At 41.9% G+C, this 14,054-nt stretch overlaps 1 protein-coding gene across 1 annotated transcript in view; it reads left to right on the plus strand.

The window, feature by feature from the left end:
• The first annotated feature begins 395 nt into the window (after positions 1–395).
• The window catches only part of LOC109430321 (CLIP domain-containing serine protease B9), a 47,796-nt gene continuing 34,137 nt past the window's right edge, over positions 396–14,054 (plus strand). The window contains exon 1 of the mRNA XM_029867059.2: positions 396–834. Coding sequence (XP_029722919.1) covers positions 621–834 — 214 coding nt within the window. The 5' untranslated portion in view covers positions 396–620. The remainder of the gene's footprint in view (positions 835–14,054) is intronic.

Consider the following 14,054-nt stretch of genomic DNA (forward strand, 5'->3'; position numbering starts at 1 on the left):
TGCACGCGCGAGGAGGACCGTACCCGGCTTAAATTCGCGAACCAATCATAATCATTGTCACGCCTATCATCGTGTTTTCGTTCGATCCAGACAATCGATTTAGAACTCAAACAAGCCGCCCCGCCAGACGATTACCCTACCAAGAACGTTGTTAGCATAGGAGCGCAAATGAGAGAGAATCCCCCTGTTAATGATTCTACCGTGAAACGATTCATTCATCAAAGATTAAATCACTCATCGGTAGAAAAGCCGCTTGCCTGCCGATCGTTGGCAACCGCGAAAGGGTTGAGCCTGCTGACGGGGGGAGGGGAGTGGATGAAGAATTAGACAGGTGTTAAGTCGCAACCAATTTAACGAAACCACCTGCGAGCGGGAGTCAGTCACCGGTCAAACCTCGTTCAAAACAGATTTCTCGCGGCTTTTGTTTGTGCGGAATTCGGTTGCCAAAAGTGTAAGAAGCTATATCGCGGTTCACGCCCTTGTTTGCACGCGAAGCGATCGAGACAAGGCGGTGATCGCACCACTAGAGACTAGGCGCTTCCCTTTCACCTCGTGTGACGACCGCAGATTCATTGAAACGAGTGTTATCACATGTGTATGTGAAACGTGCTCAAGTGGATATGATGTCAGTCACGCTAGTGACTCTTTTGTTAGTGGTTCCTGTTATTAGCAGTTCACGGTGGACTACGTTATCAAACAACGGGTTTCGGTTCCCCAGTGAAGTTTACCCACAGCCGGAAGTTTATATCGAGAGGATAAGCAGTTTTGACAAGTGGGCCAAGTATTATGCCAAGGAGCCAGTTCAACGGATAGTGTTCTGGGATGACGATTATGGTAGGTGAAGAGGTTTTGGATGGGCAATCCGATATTGTGTTTCTTATAGTGAAGTCAGCATTGCTCTTCCCAAGTTAAATCCATATTATTCCATATTATGCTCAAGCAACAAAAAAATCAAATTTAACTAACTATGTCGCCATCGGAATAGCTTTTCCACCAACCCTCAGAAGTCAGCCGCACTAGACAAAAACAAAAATTTAAGAACGACAAATAAATCATCACCCTCCGATGTGAAACGGAGAAAGCGCGCAAAAATTAACTTACTAACGTGTGTATTTATCAAAAAAACTAAGTCGAGACGGAAACAGCCTAAGAAAAAAAAACATCCTAAACACTGGAAGCCATAAATCCTCCAACCCTTTCGCCTCCCCTTTTTCGCGTTGATTACAATTTCTTTTCAAAAGTTTTTTTTTCTCATCCAGCAGCACTTCCATTCAACGCCGCTGTTTGGAATCATAAATCTTTACCACAATCGCAATAAATGAGCGTAGGTTTTTTCTCCGAGTAGCTTAAAAATTTGTTATCAATTTCACAGAATTAGAACAGAAATTTGTTCGCATGGCCCGAATGAAGCAGTGGCGGAAGGTTCATTTTTTTTGCGATGGTGGGACTTATTTTCTTAACAACTGGTGATAATTTATGACGCTTCCATTGGAGGGGAAAAAGTTTTTCAATTTCAGTAATTAAGATCTATTTAAACCCAAGCAGATGTAAATGAAGATAGATTGTGATACAGGCAGAACCAAAAATGAGTTCTGCTAACACTTTTTTTTTAGCGTGATCTTCTTTCAATTGTTGGTATGACGTTCCAACTGGGACAGAAACTGTTCTTTAGCTCAGCTTTCTATGAGTGGATCACAGTTATTAGCTGGGAGCTTTCGTTTCTAATTTACTATTCGTGTATCATGTGGAAGGTGTGGAGATATATTCTATAAGGCACTGCACGCGGTGGTTGGTATGCATTTTTAACTGACGTTTTGTGGAATGGTTTTTTACGATACGGACTTGCCGTCTCTTAAAGGGAGTGTTATTGCACTATAAATGTGGGTTCCTGCGTTAAGAAGTGTTTTAGTTTATGACTTCTTCAGGAGCTTCTTCCGGAAATCCTTCTGGATAACCTTTTAAAATTCCCCATGAATTCTTCCTGGGATTCTTCAAGGAACGCCTCTTGCGATTCGCCAAAGCTTTGTAAGAGAATTCCTTCACGAGTTTCTTCAGTGATTCGTCAGGGGATTCTTTATAAGGTTCTTTTAGGGCTATTCATTTAGTACACCTCAAGCAGTTCTCACTATCAGGGCCGGATTTAAGGGGCGCCAGGGGGGGCCAAGGCCCCGGGCCCCCACATTTCAGGGCCCCCCACAAAATTCCACTTCACGAACAAAAATGTGAAACAAAAAAAGTTCGAAATATTTTTTTAAGGTTTTTAGGAGAGCAACAAACGTGTTCCACAAAGCGGAAATCTTGAAGAAAAACTTCGCTTGAACTCTGAATAAACTATAAAACTCTGTAGAATGTAGAGTTAAAAAGTTCCTGCTAAATATTCATTTTCATTTTTGTCGAAAATTCTGGACATATTTTGGAAGAATTTTCCACGGTATTTTGATAAGAAATGTAGGATTTTTTTGCGGAAACATTCGGAAAGTTTATTGGAATTATATAGATGAGCTCTTGAAACATTTATTTCTGCACTTAGGATGTTATTTATGGCAAACTCCTGACAAAATCCTTCTTGAGGACCTTGCAAAATAATTTAAAGGAGAAATCCCAATAGAATCTGACAAAAGTTGAAAGTTTTGCAAACATTTCGTTCGCTAAAATTACGTTCGCGATTTCCATTAAAGGTTTTCTAGAAATTTCACAGGCTGTTGTATAAGAATTGAAGTCAGTAATTACATAAGAAACTTCTCCTGGGTTTTCGCAAAAAAAAAAATCTTTAACAGTCTCTATTCGAATTCCCCCTGAAATAGGGAAATTTCTATTGCACGATGAAGTTTCTCCAGCAGTTGATTTCAGAGTTTTGTTGTTTTTTTCTTCGGGAAATCGCCAGAGAACCTTTTTCTGCTGAAGTTCCACAAAAAAAATCATGGTAGTCGACCAGCAACTCCTCAAGAGATTGCTCTATGGATTCCACTCGACATTATTTTGGGAGTTCTCACAAAAACTGCCCCAGTGGTTGCGTTACAAAATTTACTAGAAATTTTCCAAAGATTTTCGCTATAAATTGGTCTAGGCATTTCTCTGGAGACTCTGATATGAATTACTACTAACTCTAAACCACTATTTAAAATCGCAAAAAAAAAAAAAACGATTTTACTTTATATGTTTTATCATGATCTCTGCTCTGATTGATTTTACCATTTTTTCCTGGCTAAGCTAATTGTCCTAGCTTCAAATTTTTCACTTCCACAACGACATTAAGACTTTTTTGTTAGAATTATTGATATTTTTTTCAGTTTTTTTTTAATTCTAAATAAGTAGAAATATACCCCTGGAATTGGGGCCCCCACAACAATTTGGCCCCGGGCCCCCACATTTGTAAAACCGGCTCTGCTCACTATGATTCTTCTATGAGTTTCTTTTGAGATTCCAAAAAATGTTCCATCTGGGATTACTCCAAGAGCTTTGGCTGAGATTTCTACAGTTACTCTTTCCGGCATTCTTCCAGAGATTCCTTCCGGTATGTCCTCAGGGATTTCATATGGGTTCATATTCATCCAATTATTCTGGAATTCCTTCATGATTTTTTCTCTATATTTTTCCGGGAGTACTTATGTTTCAAGTTTTTAGTAGAAATTTCTTCTAATATACCCTCAGCAATACTTCCTAGAATTCTGCCGATTTTTCTCTATTCCAGGAAACCTCCAGGAGTTCTTCACGGAGTTCATTCTGGGATACCTTCAGGATTTTCTTCAGAGATTAACCAGGAGTTCGTTCAGGGATCTCTTCTAGATATTCTTCCAGCATTTCCTCAGGAATTCTCTAGATGTTCCTTCTGGGATTCTTGAAGGAGTTTCCTTATGAGATTTCTGAGACCAGATGCGGTGTCCATGGTAGAAGAATATTATAAAAAAAAATAAATAAAAAATGTGCCGTTGAGTCCACCTAATGAAAGCTACAGGTCTGCCCTTTCATTTGGTGCTAAGAGCGAAATGTTTTATCGCTAGTTATTTTCCCATATCAATTGTGGATCAATAATACCAAAACAAGGGTGCTTCTTAAAAATGTGATCTCTAAATCACAAAAAAAATCGACCACGTTCTGATTGATGGACGGCACTTCTCCGACATTATCGACGTCAGGACCTATCGTGGCGCTAATATCGACTCTGATCACTACCTGGTGATGGTTAAACTGCACCCAAAACTCTCCGTTATTAACAACGTACATTACCGGCGGCCGCCCCGGTACGATCTAGAGCGACTGAAGCAACCGAATGTCGCCACCGCATACGCGCAGAATCTCGAGGCAGCGTTGCCGGGCGAGGGTTTGCTCGATGTGGCCCCTCTAGAGGACTGCTGGAGCACAGTCAAAGCAGCCATCAACAACGCAGCCGAGAGCACTATCGGGTACGTAGAACGGAGTCGACGAAACGATTGGTTCGACGAGGAGTGCAGAGCGGTTCTGGAGGAGAAGGATGCAGCGCGGGTGGTAATGCTGCAGCATGGAACCCGACAGAATGTGGAGCGATGCAGACAGAAGCGGAAGCAGCAGACCCGTCTCTTCCGGGAGAAAAAGCGCCGCCTGGAAGAAGCGGAGTGCGAGGAAATGGAACTGCTGTGCCGTTCACAGGAAACACGCAAGTTCTACTAGAAGCTCAACGCATCCCGCAAAGGCTACGTGCCGCAAGCCGAAATCTGCAGGGATAAGGACGGGAGCCTCCTGACGGACAAACGTGACAAGTCAAGTCAAGTCGTCGAACAGGTTGGACGCGTTTTTAATTTGCTCCGTTTAAAGTAATCCGCGTGTGGTTTAATTCGTTTTTATTGCTGCGTAAGTGAACCATGCCGTGCGCGATAATTAATTGTACCGTCAGTGACGACAAACACGTATGGTACTGTCATGGATCGTGCGGGAAAAAAATCCATGCTGCATGCGTCGGCGCTCAGAGGAATCACGAGAAGAGCATTTTATCCTATATGCTTCCTCTATGCTTCGAATGTCAGAAGCGTTTTGTAATGGAGATCAATTTTGACAAGCTCCACAGTCAACAGGAGGAGAGTTTCAAACTAAACAAGCTATTGTTGGAGTCCAACCACAAACTAGCAACCAAATTAAACAACTTGAATATCGAATACGGCTTTGAAAGTATGGAAATGCTTCTTAATGAGGTAAAAACTGCCGTCATCGATAGCAGGAACGCGGTACCGGAGATTGACCTCAGTTTGAAAGCCAAGAATGATGTGGTTGCAATAAAAAATCACCTCTCATCGCTTTTCGATATTTCGATGCAGGCTACAAAAAATAATGTAATGGAATATGTAGATGCATTGACTACTGACCTGACGAGGGAACTTAAAAATATGTGTTCTGAATTTGAAAAGGTCAGTGCCCTAATTATTGATATGGCGAGTCATTGCTCCGACCATAATGCTAGTCACCCGAATTTAGCTTCAACGGTAGATATCGTTGATGAGCTAAAAGCACTGAGCAGTGCAGTCAATTCATGGAGCGAAATTAAGTCTTCGGCTGCCGTCGTGAATTCACTAGAAACCAATACCGTCGTTAAACCATCTGCACCAATAAATGAATCACACCCCAGTTTGGAATCTGAGCTGAACAACGAAATTGAACCTGATGATTCGGGCTGGCGAAATCTTGGAGGGAAACAAGTGTGGAAGGCAAGTTGGGCGGAATATGATGCACGCAAGCGCCGACGCTTAGATCAGCAAAAGCAAGCTGAAAAAGCCAGGAAGCGGCGCAAGCGGAATGCAGCACAAAATTCTGCTACGAAGAGACCCCACCGTTCGATCAATCATGTAAATAAATGCAACAACGGTTCTGCTAGGGACCCATCGCGCACGGTCTTCAGTAGTCAACAATTCTGTAACCGCACTTTAAACCGCCAGAATGGAAACCACTGCTGTGAACAATACATTAACAACAACAATAATGAAAGAAGCGTTTTCAACAATCACAACAGGCGTAATGCACTTAACCGCAACACGCCTCTATTTCCACTGGATAGCGAGCTGTTGGCCGCAGCGAAGGATCAATTTTCGAGACCACCACCCACATCATACAGGCCAACTATTAGATTCCAGAGAGGGGAAGTTCTCAACCCCTACCCTCGACCGAATACTTCGAATAGTGTTTGGGACTAGCAGTGCCCGTCCTAAATACATCACTGCCGTTGCAATCATTACAGCCATCCAATTCGGAATTGTGCTGATCCACACTCGTTTCGGGTCACTACAACAGGTATCGCATATCGAGAAATTATCTTCGTTTATCTACGGCAGCCGACAACGATCATCGACGACGTGGTACGGTGGCTGTATGTTAATTATATTACGAACTCTAATCAGTATCGTGCTGAACCGCAACCATTGCTGGGTTTGACCCAGCAGTCATTTTAATGTGTAATTGTTCGACTTGTAAATAAATGTATGGTCTTTAGAGTAAATATATGTCGGTAGTTTTGGAACCACGTCGCGCGTACTTTAATTCCTTTGGAGAGATAAAGGATTGCCGCCAGTTATGTGGATCTCCCCAAGTCAACCTCCAATCAACGACAGGTGCCATCAACAGCCCCCCCCCCTTTTCGCGGCTCCTCTTGCTGGAACATCACGGTTCGTGTTGGGAGCGATCGCCAAATTACAGTCCACTGGTATCGAAGACCCGCAACCCAACATTTGGTCCTTCGAACCGGATGTTCTGGACCGCTGGCAGTAGGCACGACTAATTTGGAGGCACCTAGGATGGGCGCAAAATCCGTAAGCTACGCGAAATTGTGCCACCGCGCTACGACAATTGATCAATTGTGGATCTAAAACATTCGTGAAGTCCTTTATTATACTCGCCGGGGTAATCAAGTGATGATGGAATCAATCAACATCGAGTGGAATTGGTCAGTTCGTAGTTCAATGGAAATGGTGTAAAATGGAAACGGTCGTGTAATCAAGAGTCAATAGGCGATTTTGATGAGGATCAAGAATGCGTAAGTCGATCAAGCCCATGGATATGTTTGGTACCTAAGGCAGATATGGCGGTATGGCGGGAAAGTGCTATCGTACAATCATTTCGGAAACAATTGGAGTGCACAACAATTGGCTTTGTGTTCGATACGTCGGAGCACAACATGGTAGCTGCTCAAGCTGGGCTCTGTGGACATCCACTGGGGTACTCACGATCATCTAATTGGAATCTGGACATCGTACTACCAGGCAATTATCATTTCTTGCTTCGCATCGGAAGGACAGAGGAACATGTACACCGGATCAGCGCAAATCACTGTTGCACAGGTAAATACTTAAAATTCGGTGTATATGTCCACCGAAGCACTCTCGGATATTTACTTACCTTGGATTTCTATCATCCCGAAACACTATCATGGATTCCCACGCAACATCAATGGACTACAACGGACAACGAGTGCACCAGCCTGAAAACAGAATGGTGGACCCTGGAGAACATCTATCATCATCAGCGTTAACGTAATATCGATACTCTTCGCAACTAAATATCCACGGACTTTTTTGGAATCATTGACGATCAATCATTGAGGACGGCGCAACTATCAAGGGTGGTGGATGCGGAAGGAATTACTCGCATTCTTTCAGATAGCGGTGTGATTTCACTAACGGCCACTCAGGGAGTGATCAGCCGATAATGTCAAGATGATTTGCACCCGACTGTCTACGAGAACAGTGGAAACCACTTGTGCAAGGCAAACAATGTTGGTGTGGTTTGGCAACGAGGATTACCACACACTTAAATCACTCGCTAACTACGACGTCATCGAACTACAGCTCTGGGATTCGCAGACACAGCCGAGGCACAAACAACTTTTCTCTCAGGTAGGCTTACATAGTATATGTCTACCGAAGCTTTGGTTATAGATTATTACACTCAAATATCATTCCCCTTTTGGATATCAATGACGTCACACAACCCACACTATCACCGAGACTGCAATGCCTCATCCCGGAGGCTACGTTGAGAGCGCCTGGCACTATTGGCACTCACCATTTCACCTGACGAGTTGGACACGACTTTCACCGAGATTCAGGAGAGCAGACTCAACTGTACGGATTACGACCAAGCAAGGGCGATTCGATGTAAACAAACCGATTTCTACGCGACGACATCTACTGGCATGTTTGGTTGGTATAAGGAAGGATGCGCTAGTTTGCGGGCAAGCTAGCGTACGTCAAAGGGATGTATTGGATACACGGAGTAGCTAGTACACGGCAGCATCAATGCCACGATCAGTTGACCAGCCTGAGTGTTCTTGACCGGCAAGAGCATTCACCCGGAGCTCGTACTGGACGAGCATATCTAATGCTTCACTGGGAGGCAGCAGGCTATAGAAGTTCTACACTACCAATGGAGGTTAACTGAAACAAACCACCGCTAGAGGCGGCTCGCACAGTGAATTCCCATCCGAGTTTGAAAGGCAAGCTTGGAACCCTAGGGAATCCCAATATCAACCGGATGGAAACCGGTGCTACACGGTCACGGAAGGCTGTCACTGCACAGGGCAGTGCGCTATGCAAGGAGACGATGGTTGGTACACCATTCGTCTGTACAACGAAGACGTTCTTCACGATCACTGCTAGGCTGCACATCGGCGTCTTCTACGGAATTCGGCTAGGTCATCAGGATGACACACAAACCCAATCTAAACAACCAACAAGCCAACGGAAAGGAACGGTTACGCGAAAGGCTTCGAATCATCGTGAAGGGATATTGTTTTGGATGTACCAAGCCAAATGCAATAGTCAACTCGTCATCTGCCGCATCGTCATCGGCTGCGAATCGTTACGTCACTCACGAGCGAATGGCCGCTCTTCTCTTCGGGAAATCACCTCTACAACATCGGATCATTAGGAAAACAAGTATCTTGAGCAGACAGGTAGTCTGCCAGGTCAAATCAATCAAGTCAAAAGGTCGAGGGATCCAAAGCCAGATGTCTCGTTCAAACAATTCGGTACACCAGGAGGTCAAGCGTTCAGAAATGTACGACATTTCAGCGGGGGCGAGAATGTTTGGGACTAGCAGTGCCCGTCCTAAATACATCACTGCCGTTGCAATCATTACAGCCATCCAATTCGGAATTGTGCTGATCCACACTCGTTTCGGGTCACTACAACAGGTATCGCATATCGAGAAATTATCTTCGTTTATCTACGGCAGCCGACAACGATCATCGACGACGTGGTACGGTGGCTGTATGTTAATTATATTACGAACTCTAATCAGTATCGTGCTGAACCGCAACCATTGCTGGGTTTGACCCAGCAGTCATTTTAATGTGTAATTGTTCGACTTGTAAATAAATGTATGGTCTTTAGAGTAAATATATGTCGGTAGTTTTGGAACCACGTCGCGCGTACTTTAATTCCTTTGGAGAGATAAAGGATTGCCGCCAGTTATGTGGATCTCCCCAAGTCAACCTCCAATCAACGACAGGTGCCATCAACAGCCCCCCCCCCCTTTTCGCGGCTCCTCTTGCTGGAACATCACGGTTCGTGTTGGGAGCGATCGCCAAATTACAGTCCACTGGTATCGAAGACCCGCAACCCAACAAATAGTATGAATAACCCTTATCTTCAAGCCGTCTCTTCAAATGCTCATCACCTGACACAAGGACACACACCTTTATCTTGCGAGGCATGCACGTGTAGAAACGCGTGTTTTCGTCGGAATTGACGCTCTCTTCGGAGGAAGTTGAAGACAACATTTCGGTGACTACCGACGGTCACCTGGACTTGACGATTTCCCAACAACAGGAAGTAGCGGATACCTCTGCGAAAATGGATACAGAAGGGCAATGTGTTCTTAGTAAAGAATTAATTATCTACTGTCAGAATTTCAATAGGATGAAGAGTTCTTACAAAATTAGTGAAATTTATAAACAAGTGTCGTCTTGTAATTATCAAGTAATTTTGGGGACCGAAACGAGTTGGGACTCTAGTGTAAATAGTGAAGAAGTGTTTGACGTTCGCTTTAATGTGTATAGAGATGACCGTGACAAGTTACTATCCAACAAAAAAAGTGGTGGAGGTGTTTTGATTGCAGTAAGTAGTGAATATGAATCTGAACAAATCTCGACTGTAAAGTGCAAAGAATTTGATCACGTTTGGGTAAAACTACTCATTAATGATCAAATTCATATTTTGTCAGCAGTGTACTTCCCTCCGGAATATGCAAACAAAGAATCATATGAGACGTTTTTCAATCTTGCAGCTAGCATTATTTCTCAGTTTACGTCAGAGTCAAATGTTCACATATATGGTGATTTTAACCAAAAAGAAGCTAAATTCATTATTGATGACGAAAATGAGTCTATTTTGATACCTGTTGTAGGAGATAATGAAACACTCCATTCTCTATTTGACAGAAGCGCTGAAAACGGACTCAACCAAGTAAATAATGTAAAAAATCAAAACAATTGCTATTTGGATTTACTATTTACTAATATGTCAGAAGATTTCTGCGTATCTGAATCACATGCTCCTTTGTGGAAAAATGAAGTCTTCCATACTGCAATTGAATACTCCATATTCATTCATGAAAAAGTTACACCATTGGATAACAATTTGTCCGAACCATACTTTGACTTTAGGAATGCGAACTACGTTCTTTTAAAAAATGAATTAAACGGTATTAACTGGCAAGATTTATTACGTAATACTAAAATTGACCGAGCCGTGGATATTTTCTATCGAAACATATATGATATTCTGGAAAAAACAGTCCCAATTAAATACAAGAAAAAATCAAATACTAAATTCCCTGTGTGGTACAATAGGCAGATTATTAATTTAAGAAACAGAAAACAAAAAGCTCACAAAGCATACAAAAGAAACAATACTTGTGAAAACCTTTCGCTCTATCTTGGTGTATGTGATCAACTGAATTGAAAATGAGAAATTGGAAATGAGAAACGCACATGAAGAATATAATGCGTCAATAGAAAGTAACATTAAGTCAGATCCAAAGCGCTTCTATAATTATGTTAAACAAAAACAAAAATCAAACTTTTTTCCATCTAAAATGATGTTAGATAATGTAACCGGCAACACATCAACCGAGATTAGTAACTTATTTGCTGATTTCTTCCAAAATAACTATACATCTCATAATGATTCTGAGCGGGATTTCCAGTATTTTTCATATTTACCGCAACATGATGGTGACATTACTGTTTCTAGTTTACCTTTAAATCGAATTTTGAATGCGCTTGAATCCTTAGACTCATCGAAAGGTGCTGGACCAGATGGCTTACCACCAGTGTTCCTAAAAAATCTAGCAAAAGAAATAGTGAAGCCATTATTTTGGCTGTTCAATTCATCTTTAGAAACAGGTATTCTTCCACCGGTATGGAAAGAATCCTTTCTAACCCCGATTTTCAAAAGTGGTAAAAAATCTGATATAAGCAACTATCGAGGGATTGCTATAATATCCTGTATCCCAAAACTGTTTGAGTCCATAATCAACGACAATCTATTCTCACAACTAATGCCATTAATAACTAATCAACAACACGGTTTTGTTAGAGGGCGGTCAACGGCAACTAATTTAGTAAATTTTGTAACATTCGCGCTAGATGTAATGGATAGAGAAAATTATGTTGAAGCTTTGTATACTGATTTTAGTAAAGCATTTGATACAGTGGATATAAGTTTGTTACTTTTCAAGTTGTCTAAATTAGGATTCAACCCTAGGTTACTTAAATGGATCGAGTCTTACTTAACTGATAGAAATCAAAGAGTAAGATTTAAAGGAAACTTGTCTGAAATTGTAAACGTAACATCTGGTGTTCCACAAGGCTCACATCTTGGTCCATTGTTGTTTATTTTGTTTGTGAATGATGTTGAATACGTTGTCAAGTATCTTCAAGTTTCTATATATGCAGACGATATGAAACTTTTCATGGAGATATGTAAAGCATCTGATCTCGAAATATTTCAAAATGAAATTGATATTTTCTTCAGCTGGTGTAGCAAAAATCTGTTGGAACTTAACGTTAAAAAATGCAATTCAATTACATTCACGAGAAAATTAAACATAACTCATAAAGTGGTAACTCTAGGTGAGAAAATTGTTGAAAGGCGTAATCTGGTAAGAGATTTAGGTGTTATTCTGGACTCGAAACTAACTTTTGTTGATCATTATAACAATATTACATATAAAGCAAGTAACATGCTCGGGTTCATCAAACGATTTAGTTTTAATTTTAATGATCCTTATACAATTAAAACACTATATGTGACATACGTAAGACCTCTTCTAGAATATTGTAGTGTTGTTTGGGCTCCATATCAGGTTGCACACATTAACCGGATAGAGTCGATCCAAAAACAGTTTTTGTTGTTTGCTTTAAGGAAACTAGGCTGGGCTCACTTACCGCTACCATCTTATGCGGCACGGAGCATGTTGATTCAATTAGATAGCCTCGAAAATCGAAGAGATTTTGCCATGATTGCTTTTATAAATGATGTTATATCAAATAGAATATGCTCCCCCACAATATTGGAAAATTTGAATTTCTCTGCTCCCACTCGTTTATTAAGGAATAGAAACTTATTTTTAATTAATTACCACAGAACAGACTATGCAAAACATGGACCATTGAATAGAATGATGTCTTGTTACAATACACATAGTGACAGAATTGATATGACTATGAGTAGAGATATGCTTAAGAAGGCATTTTTTGAGACAAGTAGGGTTAGGTGATAGGTTTAAGCAACTATTGTAATATAGTATACATATAATTGTAAAGGTCTACAAATTGATTGACGACAATAAATAAGATCGAAAGGTGGAAGCAGCACTTCGACGAGCACCTGAATGGCGAAGAGAATGTAGGCACGGAGGACCAAGGCAGCGGAGGAAATGACTATGTTGGTGCAGCAGAGGACGGGAACGAACCAACTCCCACGCTGAGGGAAGTTAAGGATGCCATCCACCAGCTCAAAAACAACAAAGCGGCTGGTAAGGACGGTATCGCAGCAGAACTCATCAAGATGGGCCCGGAAAAGTTGGCCACCTGTCTGCATCAGTTAGTAGTCAAGATCTGGGAAACCGAACAGCTACCGGAGGAGTGGAAGGAAGGGATAATCTGTCCCATCCACAAGAAAGGCGACAAGTTAATGTGTGCGAACTTTCGAGCGATCACCATTTTAAATGCCGCCTACAAAGTACTATCCCAGATCATCTTCCGTCGTCTTTCACCTAAAGTAAATGAGTTCGTGGGAAGTTACCAAGCGGGTTTCATCGACGGCCGATCGACAACGGACCAGATCTTCACCGTACGGCAAATCCTCCAGAAATGCCGTGAATACCAGGTCCCAACGCATCACTTGTTCATCGACTTCAAACGACAGTATCGACCGCACAGAGCTATGAAAAATTATGGACGAGAACAGTTTTCCCGGGAAGCTGACTAGACTGATAAGAGCAACGATGGACGGTATGCAGAACAGCGTAAGGATTTCGGGTGAACTATCCAGTTCATTTGAATCTCGACGAGGACTACGACAAGGTGATGGACTTTCCTGCCTACTATTCAACATCGCCCTGGAAGGTGTTATGCGGCGAGCCGGGCTCAACAGCCGGGGTACGGTCTTCACGAAATCCAGCCAATTTGTCTGTTTTGCGGATGACATGGATATTATTGCTAGAACATTTGGAACGGTGACAGAACAGTACACCCGCCTTAAACGTGAAGCAGCAAAGGTCGGACTGGTGGTGAATGCGGCTAAGACAAAGTACATGCTGGTACACTCCCGTGCAAAAGTTTGGGGTCACCCCCTCAAAAACATCGAAATGTTTTTCGGTCATATCTCAGTCATCTTTCATTCAATCCACTCGTTTTCAGGCTCTATTGAAAGATAATGAGTTAGATTTGATTCGTAGGTACTTTTCACAAATTTTATATGAAATTTTTAGTACAAAAAGTTTACCTAAACTTACGTGTTTTTCCTAAATCTGTGCAAAAAATTGTTTTCCGTGTAATTCGAAATTGGGTCGACCAAATTTTAAAATTA

Source organism: Aedes albopictus, chromosome 1 (assembly GCF_035046485.1).
Source record: "Aedes albopictus strain Foshan chromosome 1, AalbF5, whole genome shotgun sequence".
Taxonomy (NCBI): Eukaryota; Metazoa; Arthropoda; class Insecta; order Diptera; family Culicidae; genus Aedes; species Aedes albopictus.